At 51.4% G+C, this 22,490-nt stretch overlaps 1 protein-coding gene across 2 annotated transcripts in view; it reads left to right on the forward strand.

Moving 5' to 3' along the window:
• The window catches only part of UNC13A (unc-13 homolog A), a 64,955-nt gene extending 44,531 nt beyond the window's left edge, over window positions 1–20,424 (forward strand). The window contains exons 31-45 of one of the 2 annotated variants that reach the window (XM_036241474.1): window positions 433–516; window positions 1,033–1,110; window positions 1,345–1,433; window positions 1,865–2,017; window positions 3,835–3,958; window positions 4,869–4,874; window positions 6,690–6,728; window positions 7,848–7,877; window positions 9,242–9,298; window positions 9,664–9,744; window positions 11,123–11,270; window positions 12,390–12,446; window positions 15,354–15,446; window positions 17,312–17,471; window positions 19,034–20,424. In XM_036241474.1, coding sequence (XP_036097367.1) covers window positions 433–516; window positions 1,033–1,110; window positions 1,345–1,433; window positions 1,865–2,017; window positions 3,835–3,958; window positions 4,869–4,874; window positions 6,690–6,728; window positions 7,848–7,877; window positions 9,242–9,298; window positions 9,664–9,744; window positions 11,123–11,270; window positions 12,390–12,446; window positions 15,354–15,446; window positions 17,312–17,471; window positions 19,034–19,334 — 1,500 coding nt within the window. In that variant the 3' untranslated portion in view covers window positions 19,335–20,424. The remainder of the gene's footprint in view (window positions 1–432; window positions 517–1,032; window positions 1,111–1,344; window positions 1,434–1,864; window positions 2,018–3,834; window positions 3,959–4,868; window positions 4,875–6,689; window positions 6,729–7,847; window positions 7,878–9,241; window positions 9,299–9,663; window positions 9,745–11,122; window positions 11,271–12,389; window positions 12,447–15,353; window positions 15,447–17,311; window positions 17,472–19,033) is intronic. The other variant, XM_036241475.1, reaches the window with a different exon arrangement.
• The last annotated feature ends 2,066 nt before the right edge of the window (window positions 20,425–22,490 follow it).

Genomic DNA, 22,490 nt, shown 5'->3' on the forward strand with positions numbered 1-22,490 from the left:
CTGTTAGAATTGGAATTTGATTTGGTATTATTAGAGTGAGTGTTGGGGTTTATATAGAATTTGAATGGGCCTGGGGGTGAGTTTGGACTGGGGCTAGGTGCAGTTGGATTTTGTTTAAGCTAGACTGAAGTTGGGAAATGCAGATAGGAATTGAAATTTGGTTTGGGATCAGGTTATGCTTGTGGTTGGGGCTGGGTTAATATGATGGTTGATTGCTCTGAAAAAGAGCAGAGTCTACATAAAATAATCATCTTCACGTGATGGTGTCTCCCTTGATTGTGATGGTTATCCTGGGTGGAGAATTCACCCAGCCCAGTGGTCCATCTTAGGTGCTAAAGTGGGTTTGAGTTTATCTCTCATCTCACTAGTGGCTTTTTATGGGCCCACCCAGCCCCAGCTCCTCCTCTCAACCACCCTCTGTGTTCTATCCAGACCATCAGTAATGTGCTCCTCCAGTATGCGGACATCATCATCAAGGATTTCGCCTCCTACTGCTCCAAGGAGAAGGAGAAAGTGGTGACCTGCAGGGGCCCTTGTCCTCCTTCCCAGCACCATTCTGCACCCCCAGGGTTCCATCCTTCCCTGGGCTCTGAGACCTGTGTCTGTCTGTGTGTCCAACTGTGTGTCTGACTGTGTGTGTCTGGGGGAATCTGGAGGTGAGGGGACATGCTTCTAGTGTGTCACTGATTGTTGCAAATGAAGCCTTCAGGGTGTATGTATGTGAGCATGCAAAATTTTGATCCCATATAGGAGAACATGGGTATATGATAAGAACTCCCCTTCCTGCTGCTGTTAGAGGCCCAGACCACTTACTTAGGCCCTCCTCCCCTCTGCCAGTTCCCAGACACCACCCTCCTCAACACTCCCAGGAACCTAGTCCCAAATACTGTCTTCCATTCTCAGATGAATTTGTGGGGCCTCAGCTTTCTCCAGACCCAGACCCTGAAACCATCTAGGATCCCTGATGGTGGGTGGGGGACACTCTGGGGAGGGGTCCTAAGCCCTGACTCCCCTCTTTTTTCCCACCCCCAGCCCTGCATCCTCATGAACAATACTCAGCAGCTGCGAGTTCAGCTAGAGAAGATGTTTGAAGCCATGGGAGGAAAGGAGGTGAGGTGGGACCAGGCAGGGTGACATCCCCCATCCCTGTACGTCCCAGAGCTCATACCTGATGAATTCGAGCTCAGCCACTCCCTCAAACCCAAGCAAATAGCTTCACTGCCTGTGTCTCAGTTTCCTCTCCAGCCCCTTAAGGTTCCTTTCTTCGGGTTGAGTGGGAAAATACCCCACACATGTGGATGTTCTATAAACCTGACCTGGTGAATTTCCCTTCCTCTTCCTCAGCTGGATGCTGAGGCCAGTGACATCTTGAAAGAGCTCCAGGTGAAACTCAACAATGTCTTGGATGAACTCAGCCGGGTGTTTGCTACCAGGTAGGGGTACTTCTAGGGCTGAGAGCCAGGGGAGGGCTCAGAGCCCCCAGACCTCTGAGCCTTAAGCATTCAGAGACTCAGCAGATATAGTGGGGATGACCTCAGGCATGGAGTTAGATGAGGTTGAGTTCAATCATGGCTTTACTGCTTACTAGTCATTTAACTTCTCTGAGCCTTAGTTTATTCATCTCTAAAGTGGGGATGATGATAACAATAATACCTGAGTAGGACTGTATGATGAAATGAATAACACAGGTGAATGTCCTAGCCTGGTGCCTGATTCTGCTATTATTAATACACTTCCTCAGTTATATGCCATGGCTCCCCGAAAATAAAAGTACAGGGTCCACAGAGCAGCATTTATGACCTCATTCTGTCCTTCCTCCAGAGGACAGGAGTCTGGTCTGAGCTTCTCCCTTTTATGCCTCTAGCTTCCAGCCTCACATTGAGGAATGTGTCAAACAGATGGGTGACATCCTTAGCCAGGTGAAAGGCACTGGCAATGTGCCAGCCAGTGCCTGCAGCAGTGTGGCCCAGGATGCTGACAACGTGCTGCAGCCCATCATGGACCTGCTGGACAGCAAGTGAGCCATGCCAGGTGGACTGGGCCAGTGAGGGAGGAGCGATGGGTGAGGCCTTGGAGACCAAGGGCTGGCCTGGAGAGAACAACTGGGCATGCTCGCTGGGTGGTGGTTGAATGGTTTGAATAGGTGTGTAAGTAGAGGCAATGAAGGGGTGGAAAAATGAGTGAGTCAGTGATTGGAGGGGCTGGTGAGTAAATATTTGTGTGAATAAATGGATGATGGTTGGATGGATAGATGATATAAGTGTTGGGCAGGTGGATAGATGGGTAAATTAAAAGATAAATGCTAGCCCTAGTCGGTTTGGCTCAGTGGTTAGAGTGTTGGCCCACAGACCAAAAGGTCACAGGTTCAATTCCAGTCAAGGGCATGTACCTGGGTTGCAGGTTTGATCCCTGACTCTGATCGAGGTGCGTTGGGGAGGCAACCAATTAATGTATCTCTCTCACTCCCTTCCCCCTCCCTTTCACTCTCTCTAAAATTCACTAGAAGGCTAGAAGGAGAATAGATGAATGAAAGAATGGATAGATGGACAAATGGGTAGATGGATGGATGTATGGATGATGAATGGATGGATAGTTGGGTAAGTATTTGAATGAATGGATGAAAAATAAAGAAAAATGGGTAGAAGTGTAGATGGGAAGATGAATGGAAAGAAGGACGGGAGAGAGAGAAGAAGAAAAAAATGGATGATGGATAGTTGGATATATGAAAGGAAGGACGAGAGGGAGGGAGAGAGGAAGAAAGGAAGGAAAAAGAAGTGGAAGGGGTATTAAAGAAAGTTGGGGGAGAGATGGTTTGGTGGATGAGGGTCAGTTGCTGGCTAAATGATAAATTGCCCTCTCCTTCAAGGCTCAAATATCCAATCACAAATTCTTTGTTGTTTTCACTCTTAAGTCTGCCTTCTTTTTTTTTTTTTTTACTACTTTTAAAAATTTATCTTTATTGTTGAATGTATTACAGATGTTCCTCATTTTTCCCCTATTGACCCCCTCCTCCCCGCTCCTGCCCCCCTCTTGCCTTTCTCCACACTATTGTCTGTGTCCATTGGTTATGCATATATGCATAGAAGTTCTTTGGTTTATCTCTTCCCACCCCCCACCCTCTTCCCTTTGAGGTCTAGCAACCAATTTGTACTTCTTAATCCCTTCACCCATTCCCCCAACCCCCCTCCCATCTGGCAACCAACAAAACGTTCTCTGTATCTATGAGAATGCTTCTGTTCTGCCTGTTCATTTTGTTTGTAGATTCAATTGTCGATAGATATGTATTCACGGTCATTTTTTGTTGTTGTTGTTCATATTTTTTCTTTTTCTTCGAGAAGACCCTTCAGTATTTCATATAATAATGGTTTGGTGGTGATGGACTCCTTTTTAAGTCTGCCTTCTTCCTATCATTCCCCTCTCCTTCCTCTTGAGCATAGCCCCAGCCACCTTACTGTCCCTGGTCATCATGCAGCCTTCTAATCCAGTTTATCCCTACTCTGTTTTTTCAAACAATAACATCTTTGTCTCTCTTGTCTCTCTCTCTTTTGCATACTCCATGGCTCTCCACTGCCCTCATGCTAGGGCCCAGGCCTTCCTCCCAGAATTTGAGGCCCTTCCTGCCTGGCCCCTGCTGAGCTGTCCAACCACCATTTGCTCTCCCCATGTAGCACACATTGTAGCTCCATCAGACCACCCAAGCTCCTGTATAGGCTCTGTGCTTTCTTGCGTGTCCAGGGAATGCTTTCCCATCTTGCCCATATGTTGAGAGGAAGGGCCTGGTTCCATAGGTCAGGGCCAGCTGGGCCCTCTCTCAGATCTGCCCCTCACCCCCAGCCTGACTCTCTTTGCCAAAATCTGTGAGAAGACGGTGCTGAAGAGGGTACTGAAGGAGCTGTGGAAGCTGGTCATGAACACCATGGAGAAGACTATCGTCCTGCCACCCCTCACTGACCAGACGGTGAGGCCCTCAGGGGTCAGAGGGGATGCCTGGGCCATGGGCCATCTCCTCTGGGGGAGCCCAGAGAGCTTGGTGCCAAAGGCATTGGGATTCAAAGATCATCTAGGCACAAAGATCATAGAAGCCACCAGAGGTCAATGACTCCAAAGATAGAGATGTTGCACATGGGTCAAAGAGGTTATTTAGGGGTCAATTATTCAAAGGTCAAAAAGATCAAGTAGAGTCAAATGACATTTAAGGAGCTGAGAGGTCATGTGAGGCAAAAGGTCATTCAAAGGTCAGAGATCATCCAGAAAACAGGTCACCTTGGAGCTCAAGGCCACCCATGAAGCACAGAAGTCATAAGGGTCAGTGGGCTTATCAGAGGCCCTTGGAGGGGGGATCAATCAAAAGACAAGGATGGGAGATACCATGGACTTCAAAGATCAAAGAGGAACAGAACAGAGGGCTCCCACAGGTTGGGCAGAAGTCTACAGTCATTCAGCGACAAGGACTGTACCTCTGGGACCCTTTTGGGAACAGCCCAGAGACAGTGATCCCCAGGGATCAGGTGCCTCGTGGGAGTGGGAGTACCATGACATCTGTGGAGGGGTGTAGATGGGTGTGGGTCCCCCTGGGGAGGCATTGGGGGCCTGGACAGGCTTGGTACATGGGTTGATGGCTCAACACAGAGTGGGAGGGCACTCCTGGTGACCATGGATAGTTCAGGGAGGGTGGCGGGGTTCCCCCCAAGAGGCAATGATGATGTAGGAGGCTCAGACCTATCGCAGCCGGCCCCGTCTCCTCCAGGCTGGGCTGGGGCACCGGGTTTGCCCCTTGGTGCCCTCTCCACCCTCTCCCTGACCTTCCTGGAGACTCATGGTGACTTATTCCCCCCTCCCTACCATCTGGCCCCCATCATGGCTGACAGATGATCGTAAGTAGAGGCCCTTCTGTCCGTCTGTCTGTCCGTCCGCTCTGTGTCTGGACTCGGCCCATCGCGTGGCTGCAGCCTCCCACCCAGTGCCCCTGCTCACCCACTGCCCCCCCCACTGCCCCACCTCCTGCCTAGATGTGCCTGTGTCTGTGTGGGATGGGGCATGGGGAGGGGGCGGGGCCTGGAGGGAGGGAGGCCACTCCCACTACCCCACTTCATTATAAGTATGGAGGGAGTGCCTCCAGGTTCCCCAAACCCTAGGCCTAGCACCTTTATGTCTGCCCTAGTCCTTTAGTTGCAATCCCCACCCCTTACATGATCAGATATTTGGGTATTTTCTAGAACAGTGGTTCTCAACCTTCCTAATGCCGTGACCCTTTAATATAGTTCCTCATGTTGTGGTACCCCTAACCATAAAATTATTTTTGTTGCTACTTCATAGCTGTAATTTTGCTACTGTTATGTCTTAGGCGACCTCTGTGAAAGGGTCATTTGACTCCCAAAGTGGTCGCGATCCACAGGTTAAGAACCGCTGTCCTAGAAGCTAGGAGGTTCAAAGTCAATACAGCCCCTCTGACCTCCCCTTTGGGCTCACCACCTGGGACCCTACTCAGCTTAGCGCAGACCCTCCACCACTTCTCCGGACCACAGGCTGACGCTCTAACCGCTGAGCCAAACTGGCCAGGGCCTCCACCACTTCTATACATCTCACTCCCGCTATACATACAGACATACACGAATCCCAGACACATACCCAAGCATCCAGGTAGGAGATGGCATTGTGACTTTGGTGTCGGGCAGACTTGGTATAAAATCCCAGTCCAACTTCTCTCTCTCTCTCTCTCTCTCTCTCTGACCTTGAAAAGTCACTTTACCTCCCAACCTCTGTTTCTTTGTCTGGAAAAAGGAGTTAATTGTAGCAACTGTCTGAGTGTTGTTGTCAGAACCAAATGGGATAGTGCATTGAAGAGCTCATCTCCATGACTAGCGGAGGCAGTGCTCACTATTAGAGCTAATATTGTTGTTTTGGTATGTGGTAGTATTTAGACACATTTGAGGGCAGAAATCAGTAAAACCACTTTAGATTCCCACCCTTTGTGAGAAAGACAAAGTTGTTACAATATTTAATCTTGTCCAAAGTTAACAAGAGCTCATCTTATTTCTCAGCTGCTTCAGTGTGTGTTTGGCTGTAACCACCTGGCGGCAGCATACCCAACCACAGACAATGCATGTGTGGGCGGGGAGCTAAAGGAGCTTATGTCTATTGATAATTCTCTGTATGCTAGACTTCTTAGCTGCAGTTACAGCTCGCCTTCATGACAACATTTTGAGCAAGGTGGATATTATTATTATTCTCATTTTGCAGATGAGGAAAGCTGAAACTCAGGAGGAATAACTTACTCAAGGTCACATAGTAAATAGATGACAGAGTCAGGATTCAAATTCAGGTCTGTCAGAATATGGAGAGTTTTGCTTTCCTGTTGACCCAAGAATCAAGAGCTTCATATGTACAATAAATGTAAATGGATTATAGTTTGGCAGCATCTTTTCTCCTTTCTCTCTGGCTCTACATTTCTATTTCTCCTCTCTTTCTTTTCAGATACATTTTAAGAATTGGTCATTAAGACACACGTGCGCGTGCGCACACACACACACACACACACACACACACATTCTCTTGCAATCTAGTCACCAGCCTCCTGTGCAGTGCAGATGGCCCTTACACCCTTCCCCCATAAGTACATGTGTGATCACCCCCAGTTCCCACCCCACATGGTTTGCCAGGTTGATCACCCTGTGACATTGTCTCTGCAGGGCACCCTCTTGAGAAAGCATGGCAAGGGATTAGAAAAGGTAATGAGGGCCTCACTGGTGCTGAGGTCCTGAATTCTGATGTCTGGGCATGTGTGTGCATGTGTGTGTCCATGTGCATGGGCAGGAAGGTCAGCTGGTGGTCATGGATAGAGGAGGTGGGGGTCCTAACCAAGTCCTGCAAAACCAGAATTCAGAGATAAAGTGATTACCCAGAGACATGTCTCATAATGTGTGTGCATGTGTGAGCTAATGTGTGCACATACAGTTACCGCCCTTTCACACCAACACCCAAAGGGCTTATCCCAGCTCTGCGCTCAGCTGAAGTTCTGTGGCTTCAGGAAGGGCCCAGAAACTAAATTACTGCCCTGGACTGAGATGTGTTGTTTTTTATGTGGATTTTTTTGTTCTAATGGTTGTTTATTGTAAAGAGTTGGGAGCTGTGGCAACACATGAGAACTGTGCACTCATGCGGGACCTGTCATAACTGTGTGCACACAAGTGGTCTCCACTTTATGGACTTTCCCGCTCACTCATCCAGCCAATGTGCCAGGCACTGTACATATGTATGTGCATTCATGTGGAGGGGAGAATGTGTAGGTTTATGTGTGTGATTGTGCACACATGTGCAAGTATTTAGGCGTGCGCTTGTATATTTTAGCGTAAGTTCTACTGGTGTGTGTGTTTCTGTATGTCAATCTGGATGTGGGTGTGCATAAACTTTCTGCACACTCATGAATGTGCCTGGGTGTGTCTCGGTCTGTTGAGTAAACTTGTGATACCTGTTAGCATGTTTCTTTTACAATCAGACCTATCAGGGTAAGGTCTTGGGAGTTGGGGGACAATAGACCAGTCTCTTTTCTCCCCCTCCTTAAGGTACCCCACTCTGGGGCAGGCTGAATATGGGATGGGGCATCTGTCCCAAGGCGATGGGCTAGTTCTAGGCTCTTGGCATGGCAGTCTAAGAGCCTGGCCCCAACCCCCCACAGGGGGACAAGGGAAAGTGCCTTGCTGGGGTGGGGGCTCAGCATTAGATCCAGGACCTGGGAGGGAGCTCATGGGCTGGGGGGAGGAACTGTGCTTTAAGAGGGCAGGGAAGTCCCACTGACTATCCTCCCAGCTAACACCTGAACTCTGACCTCCGCCTGATTCTCTTCACAGGGCAGGGTGAAACTGCCAAGCCACTCAGACGTAAGACCGACCTCTCACTGTCTGTCTGGCTCCCCCCCCACCCCTACCCACCCCGTGCCTCCTTCCACCATTGTGGTCCGTGCTATCCAGGGGCGTTCTGTGAACCTGTCTGTTGGTCTTTTCTTCCTCTGTCTGTCTGGCTTGCTTGTGAGGGGTGGCGGGCATGGGGAGGGCAGCAGACAGGCATGAGGGGGTGTCAAGGGAAACTGAGCCCAAACAGCTGGGCTCCTGAGTAACTGTGCCTCATTACAGCCTCGGGGAATCGCAGACCAGGAAAACGAAGAGTAGGGACAGCCAGGATGATGATAACACTAGTCTTCCACGGGTCAGCTGGTAGAATGTCCATATAATTCCAAATCTCCCAGCTATAAATGGCTCCCTCCCTGCCCAGCCCCACCTGGGACCTCTAGACCTCCTCGGGAACCAATAATGCAGGGCTCCTTATTACACTGATACTCAGCCCCACGCCATCCCCCAAGGGGGTGCTCCTCTCAGCCAGGGGAGGAAACTGAGGCCCAGAAAGTGTTTAAGACACACCTTAGATCATTCAGCACAGTGATAGAGGAGGCAGGACATGGGACTACCAGACTTGAACCCGGGCTCCCCCAGTACTGCCAATGACCTTGAAACCAAGTGCTAATAATAGTAAATATTGAGCAAAGAACCACTTAGTCCCAGCTAAACCTTGAAGTGGGTATGATTTTCCTCATCTAGATGGCAAAATTGAAGCTCAGAGAGGTTAAGTGACTTTCCCAGGGCCACACAGCAGATCTGGAATTTGAACCCAGGCCCACCCAGCTTGTTGAAACTATAACCAGGACACCATCTTGCTTGTTTGTCTGTTTGGGGACAGGGGGAGGGGTATATTGAGATGTGTATTGAGAGGATTCTTCCTTTGAAAGGTCAGACTAACAGTCCCCCAGATTACTGGGACACTCCTCCCACAGAGGAAATGGTCCTGCAGGGAGTGAGAGCCCATCCCACAGTTTCCTCAAGGCCCCCTGACTTTGGGCTGGCAAGGCCCACCCACACCCATAAACACCATCTGGGGCCTCCCACACACACTGCCCCTCACAGCCTGCTCTCTCTCTCTCTTTTCTGTCCCACCAACCTTGGGTCATGGTGGAGGTGGGAAGGTAGACAGCATCCCCACAGGACTGGGTTTTCTGGAGACAAAGTCACACCTCCTCCTCAGCATTTCCTGGGGGGGCTCCAGACCTCTGTCTCTGGGACACAACCATTGCCCTGCCCAGAGCCTTTGGACAAGAACCAAGAAGACATCCAGGGCTAGGGTGTCAGAGGGAACTTGGGGACTGGGCTGGAGGACGCCCACCCTTACTTGGCTGTGTCTGTTTTACCTACAGGGAACCCAGATGATCTTCAATGCAGCCAAGGAGCTGGGTCAACTGTCTAAACTCAAGGTGAGGCCAGGGGTGGGGGTAGGAGATCAAGGTTGAGGGAAATCTTTGGGAGAAGTCCCAGAATAGTGACATGCTTTGCAGGTTCAAGGGACAGGAACCCTGCTCAGACTGGTTTATGCACAATTTACTTGCTCTAGTGTGTTGGGAAAATACAGCTTGATCAAGGGTACAAATCATTTATTCAACAAATATTTATTGAGCATCTTCTATGTGCCAGTCACATACTGGATGCCCAGGTCACAATGATGAAAAAGCAGACCCACTATCTAACTCCTCACAGTTTTATAGGGATTAGTACCATAGATAGGCAAATTCCTAATGATTAGCCTGTTCTACCCACATGGTCCCTCTCTCTATTCATCCAGGATCACATGGTACGAGAGGAAGCCAAGAGCTTGACCCCAAAGCAGTGTGCAGTTGTTGAACTGGCCCTGGACACCATCAAGGTGAGAGGCCCCCTCCCCACCCATCTCAGGTGGGACAGACAGAGGGTGTGGCTGTTGTAGACATGGACCTAGGTTCAAACCCACCTTGATTCATTCAGTTTATAAACACTCCCTGATGACCCTCTGGCAAGGCCCTGAGGAGCCCCAGGCTGGTGACGGGGCGGGGGGTGGGGGGGGAGTGCAGTTGGAGATATCATGGACAGACATCTCCAGTCCTGTGGAAGATGGGAGTTGGGTTAGCCCAGAGAGGGAGCAAACAAGGACTTTCTAGAAGAAAATACGTGGGAGGTGGGTTTTGAGGAATGCATAGGAGTTCACAAGACAAAGCAAAATAGCATTCTAGGCAGGGGCCCAGCCCAGGCAAGAACATGGAGTCATGAACAGGACTGTGGTCTCCCTGGCTGGTTTGGCTCAGCAGTTAGAACGTTGGCCCTGTGGACCAGAGAGTTCTGGGTTTGGTTCCACTGAGGGCGTGTACCTCAGTTGCAGTTTGTCCCTGGCCCCGGTTGGAGTTTTGTGGTTGGCAACCAGTCAATGTGACAGAGACACATCGATGTTTCTCCTTCTCTCTCCTTCTCTTTCCCTCTCTCCGACTCTATCTGAAAATCAATTGAAAAGTGTCCTCCGGTGAGGATTTTAAAAAAAAGTTTTGCTGAAATGGAGTTGGCAACATATTAAAGAGGGGCAGTCAAGGAAGGCTGCTTGAAACATTAATCAAAGAAAGACAAGGAGCCCTGACTAGGGTGGCTCAGTAGAGCATCAGCCTGCACACCGGAGAGTCACAGGTTCCATGCCCAGGTTCGAATCCAAGGGCATGGGTTGCAAGTTCCATCCCCAACCCTGGTCGGGGTGCATGCCTGCTGCCTGTGTAGGCAACCAATTGATGTGTCTCTCTCACATCGATGTTTCTCTATCTCTTTCCTCTCACTCTCTCATTCACTCCCCTTTCCCCATCCCTTCCACTCTCTCTAAATATCAGTGGAAATCCTCCGGTGAGGATTAACAAAGAAAGAAAGACAAGGAGCCACATAAGATCAAGGACCAGGGTGGGGGCAGAGAGGGCCTCGCCACCAATGAGCATAGTATGTGCAAAGGCCCTGAGGCAGGCATTTTCTGGAAGGCAGGGATGTTGAAGGGTTAGAGCCACAACAGGAGGGGCTGGAGGCCTGAGTGTTATCCTCAAGGAGCCCACTGGCGGGGTTGTGGCAGGAGTGGAGGTAGGGGAGTAGTAGCACCAGACTTGGGTGTTTTGGAGACCCCCAGTTCATCCAGTGTATCATTGCACAGGGCAGAGGGATGGGGGACAGGGTGTGGGAGCCTATCATGATGAGACATTTGGGGTGCCTCTGGTCTCACCTCCCCCACCCTGTGCCCACAGCAATACTTCCACGCTGGCGGTGTGGGCCTCAAGAAGACCTTCTTGGAGAAGAGCCCGGACCTGCAGTCCCTGCGCTACGCCCTGTCCCTCTACACGCAGGCTACGGACCTGCTCATTAAGACCTTCGTGCAGACGCAGGCTGCACAGGGTAAGGAGCAGCAGGGTAGCTCCAGGAGAACACCCGCCCACAGGGGCAGCCCAGCCCAGCCCAGCCACCAGCTGCCATTGGCTCATCTCCTGTGACATCAAGGGTGAATTAACATATCCTTGCGCTTGTAAACTGCTTGATGTCCTGGGCCAATGAGTGATTTACAGCTGGTGGGGGTGGGATCTTTGATGTCAGCGGGCCAGGAGATGATTGACGTCTGGGAAAATCGATGACGGCCATAGGGCCAGGAGGTGATTGAAAGCTCTGGGGAGGGACTTCCTTGATCGCGAGGACCAAGGTGATTGACACATTTTAGAAGCGTGACCTGACGGCTTGGTTGACAGCTTTCGGGGAGGAACCTCTGTGACGGCGGGAACCAAGGAGTGATTGACAGCTCTGGCGTGGGCGGAACTTATAATGTCACGTGGCCAATAAGTCATTAGCAGCTCCAGGGGCGGGACCTCTAGAGCGAGAGTTGAAGGGCCCTGGGGAGGGACTTCTGTAAGATCTGGGGCTAGAAAATGATTGACAGGCCTAGGGATGGGCGGGACCCCAATCTGGAGAGGGTGTGGGGAGTGAAAGTTCCATTTCTCAAATTTTTTGTAGTCTTGCCAGTCCCTCTCTGAGCTAACACACCACAGCTGGGGTTGGGGGACAGGAATCCAAGGTCCTAATTACCCCCCAGCCTCCCACTCCGGACCCTGCCCCTTTCAAAATTGGCTCGGAGTGCAAACAAGGGAGAGAAGTTTGGCGGCTAGCCCAGGCTGAATTCCGGAAATGGAGGGGGAGGCTGAGGCGGGGGAGCAAAGCCAGGGGCCACCAGGGGCCCCTTTCCCCACCCATCAGCCCAGGGACCTCCCTGGACGTCAGTCCTCTGCGCTCAGCTTCGTGCCCAGACCACACTGCTGCTATTAGTGTCCCTGGTGTCCCACGGAGTAGGAGGATGTCTGTCTGTCCACCTGCGGCTGACGTTTCTCTCTCTCTTCTCTCCTCCCTCTCACTCGCTGACCCTCCGCGCCTTCCCTGCTCCCCCAACGCACACTCGCCCTCCATCCTCACCCCTGGATTGCTCGTCTCCGTCACCCCTTCCCTCTTTTCTCCCCCCTCCCGCGCGATTAGTCCATGGTGGAAAAGGGACTAGGTTTACTCTTAGCGAAGACATTTATCCTGAGAAGGGTATGTGCCTCTGCTGCCCCGCCACCCCACCCCCAACCCCGCGTCTGGTGCCGGTGCCTGGTGCCTGCGCCCCTCCCAGCCCCGGCTAGTAAAAGGCCGGTCCTTCTGCCTTCATGTCCTGGGCCACGTCCGGGCTGGACAGTTGCAGGGGGCCAAGGTGGACAAGGGGGAAGGACGGCTTGCTGGTTCCACGTGGGGAAGGAGAAGTGATTCTAGTTGGCATCCGTTTCTCCTTAAGTGCATCTCTTAAGCCAGATCCAGCTCTGCCACTGCATGACTGGGCACCTAGGGCAAGGGTCGCCCCTCTGAGCCTCAGTTTTCTCATCTCTAAACTGGAGACAGTCAAGGACTTTAATTCATAGGATGCGATGAATTAAATTTAGAGCAGTTTCTGACACTTAATAGCTTGTAGCAATTTTTATTGTTGTTATTATGATTATACTTGATATCACTTTTCTTAGCATAGAAAACTAACTTTCTTTCAGGCTCTAACTATGAGCCAGCCCTTGTGCCAAACACTTCTCAAGGATTGTTACAAAGATTCCTTCCAATCGCCACACAAGGAGGGCTCATCATTCCATAAATGAGTCTCAAAGGAGAAGCCACTTGCCCAAGGAACCCTACCCTGCAGGGAAGCCCAGGACTTGGGGGAGGGGGAGGTGTTAGGAGAAGCTGTACAGAGAGGCCCAGGAAAGACCCTTCCTCTTGGAGCCAGCAAACCACGGGATGGGGGCGTCCAGAATTGCCCCCCTCCCCCTTCTTACTAGCTTTGGCCTTGGTCTGACCCCTCCCCCCTCCCACCACTGTCCAAACTCCCCTGGCACCCTCAGTCTGGCCGGGATTGAGCTTGCAATGAAGCATCAGCCTGGGGTGGTGTGGGGAGGTGAGGCTGAGCATGTGACTGGTGGAGGGGAGGGGGCAAGAGCCTGAGATGATAAGGAAAGTGGCCTGGGGTAGCAGTGAAGATGGGGGGTGCACGCCCCAGTACTGGGGTGCTGGGGGTCAGCAGGCTTCTATGTCCCCTGAGCCTCATTATCTTCCCACCCTGTGCAAGTGACCTGGATCAACCTTGGACTGATTTCCCTTCTCCTTCCCCACCCCCACTCCCAACTTTCCTCCTGTACCTCCTCCATGCATGGGGTGCACCAGGTGTGGAGAGCTTCCTAGGGGGCTGGGGAGGGCCTGGTGGGCGTGCTGGCAGTCACAGGTCCCCATGCCCCACAGGATGCCCTTCCCAGAATCAAAGAGGTAGGGACGGGACAGAAGATTTAAACTGCCCTTCAACGATCCTCATCAAAACCAATCAGGATGCTTGTGCTAGCCAGAAACAAAAGTGCACCTCACCCTGACTCAGGTAGACAAGGGAATTTGTTGGCTCTAGAACTAAAAGATTAGGGGTTGGGTTGGCAACAGGAATAGCTGGATACAGAGTCTTTGACAATGCCACTGGTCATTGGTCTCTGCTGAGACCTCTGTAGGGTGGCCTCTCCCCTCATTGGGCAGAGACAGCCTTGCCAGCTTAGCACCAGAGAGAGAGACTCTTTCCTAACAGCTACTGCCAAAGTCCCAGGGCCAACTCCTACTGGCCCAGCATGAGTCACATGACATTTCCTTAGCCAATTATTGCAGCCATGGGCAGGGAATGCTCTGATTGGGTAGCTGTGGTTCATTTAGCCATACCTGAAGTGTGAGGTGGAGCCACAGGGTCTGAGGTGAGGGTGGGAGCATTTCTAAATGGAAACGGGATTTTCTATTAGAAGAGGAATGGTGTGGGGGCAGGGAAAATAAAATAGGCAGCCCTGGCCAATTTGGCTCAGCAGTTAGAGCGTCAGCCCACGGAGAAGAGAGTCCTGGGTTCGGTTCCCACTAAGGGCACGTACCTCAGTTGCAGTTTGTCCCCAGCCCCGGTTGTGTCTCTTTCACATCGATGTTTCTCTCTCTCTCTCTTCCTCCCTCTCTCCCTCTCTTTCTATCTGAAGATAAATGCAAGAAATGTCCTCGGGTGAGGATAAAAAAAAATAAAAGAGGCAGTTCATGTGGCTGGAGCAGAGTTAGCAGGGATGAGAGTGGAGGGAGGGAGGCAAGAGAGGTAATAGCAAGACACATCAGGAAGGACATTGCAGGTTACAAAAAGGACTTGCTTACTTCAGAGTGAGATGGGAGGGTTTTGAGCAAAGGAGAGAGATGTGATGTGACTTAATAGGGCTTCTCTGGCTGGTGTATTGAGAGAAGCTCAGAGGAAGATTCAGTGAGACAGGGAGAAGTCTACTGCAATAGTCCAGGAGTGGGATGATGGGGGCTGGGTCAGGATGGAGGTCAGAGAGGTGGGTGAGATTCTGGATGTATTTTGAAGGTAAAGCTGGTGGGCTCTTCTAATGTACCAGTATTTAGGGAGGAAGTGATGACAAAAAAGGGGGTTAAGGACTGAGGTATAAGGTGCCCCCAACAGTTTAAGGATTGACAGAAAAGGAGGAAGTGCTAAAAGATGGTGAGGAGTGACTAGTGTGTAGGATGAGAACTTAGAGAGTGTGGCATTGTTTCAGGCAAGAAGAGAAACTGAGGCACAGGAAGCTAGACTAGCAGCTTATGCTGCTATGGTGCATGAGATAAAGACTGAGTTTTTTACCTTGTGGTGGTTAGTCAAAAGCAAAAAGTGGGGGACAGACACATTAGGCTCAGAGAAGTTAAGAGATCTACCTGAGATCACAGAGCAAGGCAGTGAAAGTCCAGAGCCCTGTGGATTCTTAGCCTCCCCAAGAGTAGCTATCACCCCAGCCAACCCTCAGTGCCTCCCTGTCAGGGCTGTTGACCTGGTGCTGCCAGCACATTGTGGGTGGGATCCAGGTCCCTTCTGATGGATGGGAAGGAATGGAGCTGACACCAAGCTTTCTCCCCTGCCCCACCCAGGCTCCAATGTGGAAGACCCTGTGGGTGAAGTCTCTGTCCACGTGGAGCTATTCACTCATCCAGGAACTGGTGAACACAAGGTCACAGTTAAAGGTAAACGTCCTGAGGTGGGAAGGGGAGTGCCTCAGCCAAGATGTACTAAGTTCTAAATCAGAAACCAAACTCTTGGCTTAAGCAAGAAATTTTTTCATTAAGAAGAAAACAGTTGCCCTGGCCGGTTTGGCTCAGCAGTTGGAGCATCGGCCTGCGGACCAGAGAGTCCCAGGTTCGGTTCCTGCTGGGGGCACATACCAAAAAAAAAAAAAATTCAAGAAGAAAACAGTTTTTGCCCTGGCCAGTTTGGCTCAGCTGTTAGAGCATCAGCCCACGGACCAATGAGTCAGGGGTTCTATTCCAGCCAAGGGCATGTATCTCGGTTGCAGTTTGTCCCCGGCCCTGGTCAGGTTGTGCAGCTGGCAACCAGTCGATGTGGTTCTGTCACGTCAATGTTTCTCTCTGTCTCTTTCACTCTATCTAATGATAAATGGATAAATATCCTCAGGTGAGGAATAAAAAAAAGAGTAAGAATAAGGTCCTGGCCAGTTTGGCTCAGCAGTTAGAGCATTGGCCTGCAGTCCAGAGAGACCCGGGTTCGGTTCCCGCTAAGGGCACGTACCTTGGTTGCAGTTTGTCCCCGGCCCTGGTTGGTCGTGTGGGTGGCAGCCACTCGATGTGTCCCTTTCACGTCGATGTTTCTCTCTCACTCTCTCTTCCTCTCTCTCCCTCCCACTCTATCTGAACAAAAAAATGGAAAAATGTCCTCAGGTGAGGATAAAAATAAATAAATGAAGAAGAAGAAGCAGAAGAAGAAGAAGCAGAAGAAGAAGAAGAAGAAGAAGAAGAAGAAGAAGAAGAAGAAGAAGAAGAGGAGACAGTTTTTTGTCCAGCCAGCGTGGCTCAGTGCTTGAGTGTTGACTCATGCACCAAGAGGTTACCAGTTTGATTCCTGGTTAGGACACATACCCATGTTGTGGGCCCGATCCCCAGTGGGGGGCATGCAGGAGGCAGTCAGTCAGTGTTCTCTCTCATTGATGTTTCTCTCTCTCTCTCTTCCTCTCTCTCTGAAATCAATAAAGGGGGGGGGAGAAGAAAACACTATTCATAAACTGAAAATTTCATAAATATACCACCTTCAGGCATGGCTGAATCCAGGGGTGCAAACAGTGTTACAGGACTCAGTTCCATTTTCTCCATCTCTCGGCCCCACTATCCTTTTGTTGCCTTTTATTTTGTTGAATTAGAACACAGATCAGGCTGTTTTATCCAAGGCCTGGAATAACATTGGCTTAAACAAGATAGAACACATTTTTCTCTGAGGTGACTCTGAGGCATCACAGTGTTGGAGATCCAGACCCTTGCAATCTTTTGTTGCACTTTCATCCCTAATATGTTTTCCTCTTCTATAGGGCCACAAAGAACTCAGCCCCCATCAGTATCCCAGCCATCAGCTAGAGGAAAGAGAAGTTGAGGGAATTTTCCCTTTTTTTTTTTTAATCCTCACCTGAGGACATTTTTGCATTTATCTTCAGATAGAGTGGGAGGGAGAGAGGGAGGAAGAGAGAGAGAGAAACATTGATGTGAGAGAGACATCGACTGGTTGCTACCCACACAATCCCTGTTGGGGTTAGGGACGAACTGCAACCAAGGTGTGTGCCCTTTGTGGGAATCAAACCCAGAACTCTCTGGTCCACGGGCCGATGCTCTAACCACTGAGCAACCAGCCAGGGTGGAATTTTCCCTTTTAAGCCACAACCAGAAAATTGTACCCATCACTTCTGCTCACATCTCATTGGCCAGAACTTAGTCTCATGGCTACACTTTGCCACAGAAGCATGCTGGAAATGTAGTCTTTGAGACAGGCTTTGAAAACCATATCCTCATACTGATAGAACCTGACCAATCTCCAATTCCTTCAATAGTCGTGGCTGCCAATGACCTCAAATGGCAGACTTCTGGCATTTTCCGGCCGTTCATCGAGGTCAACATCATTGGGCCCCATCTCAGCGACAAGAAACGCAAGTTTGCTACCAAATCCAAGAACAACAGCTGGGCCCCCAAGTACAATGAGAACTTCCAGTTGTGAGTTTGTTATGCTCTGGGTTAACCTCAGCCCACTAAGCAGGGTGGATGTCTGATGGGCCAATGGTTCCTGGGTACAGTAATGTGAGGGGTCATGTCCTAGGTGGGGTGCTGGGAGTGGAGGCACCTTAGTGCAGGACTGACATCAGTGAGGAGACACTGAGATGGAGTTGACCCCTTTGGGGGGCAGGCAGGTGGGGAGATGGCATGGAGTATTATATAACATCATAATGAAGAATTGTAAAGAGGAAGGGAAATCTAGGCAGAGGGGTGAGTTGGTCAGGGCCATTTCTGGAGCTGGAGACTCTGGTGGTTAACAGCGTGGTGGTCATGGTGGGGGAGGAGGCTTGGACATGGGGACTCATTGAGTCAGCAGTGAACCTTGTCAGGTCTGTTGGGGCAGGTTATGTGGAGGAGTCTGCTGTGGGAGACAGGAGAGAACTGTGGCTTGCTCCAGGAAATGGGGGTGCATGTCATGTGGGGTGAGGGTGGGGTCACATCTGGATAGGGTTTTCTGGTGGGCAGGTGTGAGCTTGGTCAAGGTATCAGGTGTCTAGAAGGGACAGACCCTGGGGGACATAAATAAATTTGATCAGGGTATACAGAGGGGATACCCAGGGTGGGGATGGAGCCATGTGGGTGGATTTTTGGTTGAGATGTGAAACTCATTGGGGCAGGGAAACATTGGGGTCTGTTCTTGGGGGACAGAAGTGCATCAGAGCTGGGGAGAGTTGAGAGCCCCTGAAGGACAGCACTGACCAGTAGTATTAGAAGAGGGAGGGCTTGAGGGCTTTGGAGTAGTATTTCACCTGACACAATGCTTGGGAGCAAAAACAGGGCCTTGTGGGGAGCATATGCCTCCTGGGGTGGGCTGGAGTACTTGAGGGCTAGAAGTGTGGCCTGAGAGGGGAACAAGATGGAGTGGTGTGGGTATGGTCCAAGGGAGGGGCTCTTGACCAGCTAGCATTAGGGCTGGTCACCTGAGGGGTAGGAGCCCAGTTTCACTAGGGATGTAGCCAGGGGCAGGGGTAGTCAACTCAGACATCAGGGCAGGGTTGAGTGCAAAGGGCATCTTGGGGATCTGGGGAATATGGGGGAGGGGCCAAATAGAGGGGAGAATTTGGGTTCAGGTGGGAACCTGGTAATGGGGCTTCTAGGTGCTATATCTGGAGCAGCAGGATAGTGAGGACAGCAGCTCAGTCCATTAAGGGTGTGGATATCACAGAACATGGCGTAGCCATGGGACTCTGGGGGGAGGGTCACTGGGGTGGGACATGATTTGGCCAGGCTGTTGGGGTGTTGTTGGGTGGAGGGCAGAATGGAAGGAAGAGACATGGCAGGGATATTCCTTGGTGGTGGGGAGGTCAGTTGGTGTGGACATGGCCTCGTTGGGGGTGGATGGGCCCAAAGAAGGAGGTTATGAAAATGGGAGGATTGTATGGGTGTGGCCTAGCGCGAGGGGGGCACAGATTGGTGGGCGGGAGGGGCCGTAGGGTGGGGCCATCACTGAGGGTGGTGCTGGCCAGTGAGCTGGACCTGCCCTGACGCCCCGCCCTCCGCAGCACGCTGAGTGCAGAAGCGGGCCCCGAGTGCTACGAGCTGCAGGTGTGCGTCAAAGACTACTGCTTTGCTCGTGAGGACCGTACAGTGGGGCTAGCCGTGCTGCAGTTGCGTGAACTGGCCCAGCGCGGGAGCGCCGCCTGCTGGCTGCCGCTCGGCCGCCGCATCCATATGGACGACACTGGCCTCACGGTGCTGCGCATCCTGTCACAACGCAGCAACGACGAGGTAGCCAAGGAGTTCGTCAAGCTCAAGTCCGACACTCGGTCCGCCGAGGAGGGCGGTGCCACGCCTGCGCCCTAGGCGGGAGGGCAGCACTGCGCCAGAGCGCAGGGCTGGGTGGCGCCTGCGCGCTGAGACATTCCTGAGGGCGAGGCTTTGGGCTCCACGCAGAGGGTGGTCTGCGCCTGAGCCCTTGACTTAGCTTCCCACTCTGGGGAATTATGAATGAATGATGCCCCGCCCCCTCGGGAAGCCACGCCCTAGGGCGCTGGGAAGGAAAAAGCCACAGCCCCTCTTGAGGGAACTCCCGCAGCGCCTATGGGGCCTTTAGAGCTAGGATGGGAGAACCCCGCCCCTTATGGAGGAGGCCAGGTCCCTCCGCTCTGGTCCCCTGCCTCCTGTCCCATGGAAAAGCCATAAGACGGGTCCCCAACCCCTGGGGCCCAAGACCAATTGCCAAGTATGGGACTTTCAGCTCCCTTGAGGGGCGGGCCCTGGGCAAGGGGCAGGGCTTCCTGGAGCGCCCCTTGGGGTGGTCTGGGGCCTGGAGGGACTAGGGTGGTAGTTGGTGGGCCCCGGTGGACCGGAGTCCCTTTTAATGTTTGTGCAAAAAATAAATGGGGAGAGGGAGGATGGAATTTCAAAAGCACATGCGCCCTCCGGCGCTCAAACCCTGGGAGCCCAGGTAAGGACTCTGGGGCACCTGCATTTCCCTATGGCTTTTTCCCCTCCTCTTTATCCCTCATATGCCCAGTTCGCATATCATAGAGTTCTACCCACTCATTTGACAGATGGCAAAACTGAGCCGCAGAAAGTTGCTGAGGGTCCCAGTTCCAGCCTTGTTCCCTCTCCCTTTGGCCTGTGTGCCCCATCCAAGTGTGAGCTGAGATTGGATGACCTAAAAGAGCTCCCCATTGCTGCTAACCCCCCTCAGGGGACCTCCCCCAACCCTTATAAAGAATGGGGGTCTGGGCCAAGGCTACCACTGCCCCCTCTCACCTCTGGCTGCCAAGTAAAACCCCTGCCCTCAGCCCTTTCCACTAGGACCCAATGGGGGATACTCTGAGAACTCTTGACATCCTGCCAACAAGAAGTGAGGATTGGGATTCCCTGGACCTAGCCCCCCACCTCCTAATCCCACCACCTGCCATCTCTTCTTCCTCTCCCAGAATTCTCCAGACAGGAAAGAACAGAAAGAGACCAGAAACTCTAGGGGGAGAGGGGGATTGGTGTGTGTGTGTGTGTGTGTGTGTGTGTGTGTGTGTGTGGTTGTCCAGCACCAGCTTGGGTGTGTGATTTGGAAATTTCCTCCCTCTTTTCCCAGAGAACTCTTACTCATCCCTCAAAACTCATCATAAATATCTCCTCCTGTAGAAAATCATCACTGCTTCCCCTCAAGACTTCCCTACCCTCTGTCCTAGAAGCTGTGGGACTGGGGTCTGTGACAGGCTCTGTTTCCACCAGACTGGAGTCTGAAGTTTCTCAAGGCCCACACAGGCTGGGCACAGGGATGACAAAGAGGGTATGCCTAGCTGAATTATGCCTTGGGGGGCATCTGTGTGTGCCCACACATCCATATGTGTGTCTGTCCATGACCATCCCTATCAGCCTTCCCCTCCCACACAGATCTGGGCACACAGGAGGTGTTTGAGCCAGACTGGTTGAGTCACAAGACACTGAGTGAAGAGAGGACAAGAGGGGACATGGAAGAGACAGGAGAGGAATCCAGGGAGCTAGAAGGGTTTGAAATCAGGAAGTTTCTGTATTAGAACAACAAGGCTTAGAGAGGAGCAGGGCTTTCCCCAAGGCCACCCAGCAAGTGTATGCAGTGCCCAACCTTGGACGATACCTCTAGGCTTTTGCCACCACACCTGGGGTGCCCAGGGTTCTTAACCCTGATGGGGTCTCAGGGTTGCATTGGACCTCGCTTCATGCCAGGAGCTGGCCCAGGTTTTACGTGGATCAAGACAAAGATGAAGTAGGGTGGGTCCCTGATGAGGTAGAGGGGTGTGACATTGAGGGACATCTTAGACTGAGCCAATCTCCTCTCCAAGAGGGACAGAGATACAGAGTAAGGACACAGAGAAGGAGGGAAAAAAAATAAATCAGGAGAGTGAGGTCACATCCCCAATGGGGCAGAGAGATATCTATAGATGGGGTGAAAAGTCAAAATTGGGGACATAGAAGGAACAGTGACCCACTCTTCTGGCTCTTACAGTCTCACCTAGAAGGATTTACCTAAAATGAGGAGGTACCTGGCCATGGCCCCCAATCTCTGTGACTCAGGTACCAGAGCCTGAAACCTCACCATACCCCCCCATCAGAGATGCAAAAAAATACCAACTAGCAATCCTTGGGACCTCAGAGGACCTTTTTGTCCCCAACACCCAGCCCCTGTACTGCCCATCTTGCAGATGGGGACACTGAGGGATGGGACAGAGCAGGAACATCCTGGAGTCACCCCAAACTCTGCTGTCTGGGTGCAGAGGAAAGGGAGTTTGCTGGGGACTTGGTTTGTATTCCAACCCTGTCTGCCCTCTGAACATCCTTTCCTAGGAATTGTCAAGGACCAAAGTTGTCTTCGCTGACACGTGTTGCTTTTCTCTTTGCCTTTTTTTTTTTTTTTTAACGAGAGAAATCCAGTCGAGGGTGTTGAGTAAGACCGCCCCCCCCCCAACCCCCTCACCCCACCCAGCCATAGTGACTCTGAAGGCACCGGTCACAGGCTAGGGTTCCCCATGCATCCCACGGCCACAAGGGGCAGCCGCAGAGGTGGGTAGACCCCGCCCCTCAGATCCTGAAACCTGCCAGGGAGGTTCTTCCTCTACACACCTTCTCTTAGCATGTGATTGCAAATGTGAAATCAAAACACTGTTTTAATTCCATCTTGTTGGTCTAGCACCTTCACAGATGCTCCCATTTCTCTGTAAATATGTGACTTGGAACAAATGTTTAAAGCCAACGAAAAGTGGTCATGAATGCATGGTGTTGAGATGTTTTGCACTATTCTGATTTTTTGGTCTCTGTAAAAATATTTTATTAACAGCAGACATTAAAAAAAAAAAAAGCACCCAGCCTCAGATGCATAGTGGTGGTTTGCATTGCCAGAAATGCAAAAATACTCATGTAGCAAGTATGTGCAGATGCTGTTGAACATGCATCCCCCCTGTGAACCAACTCCCACAACTAGCATTGACCCATTCACAGCGCAGGAAAAGCGGTGGAGTCAAGATTTGA

This window comes from Molossus molossus, unplaced genomic scaffold (genome assembly GCF_014108415.1).
Source record: "Molossus molossus isolate mMolMol1 unplaced genomic scaffold, mMolMol1.p scaffold_m16_p_4, whole genome shotgun sequence".
Lineage (NCBI taxonomy): Eukaryota > Metazoa > Chordata > Mammalia > Chiroptera > Molossidae > Molossus > Molossus molossus.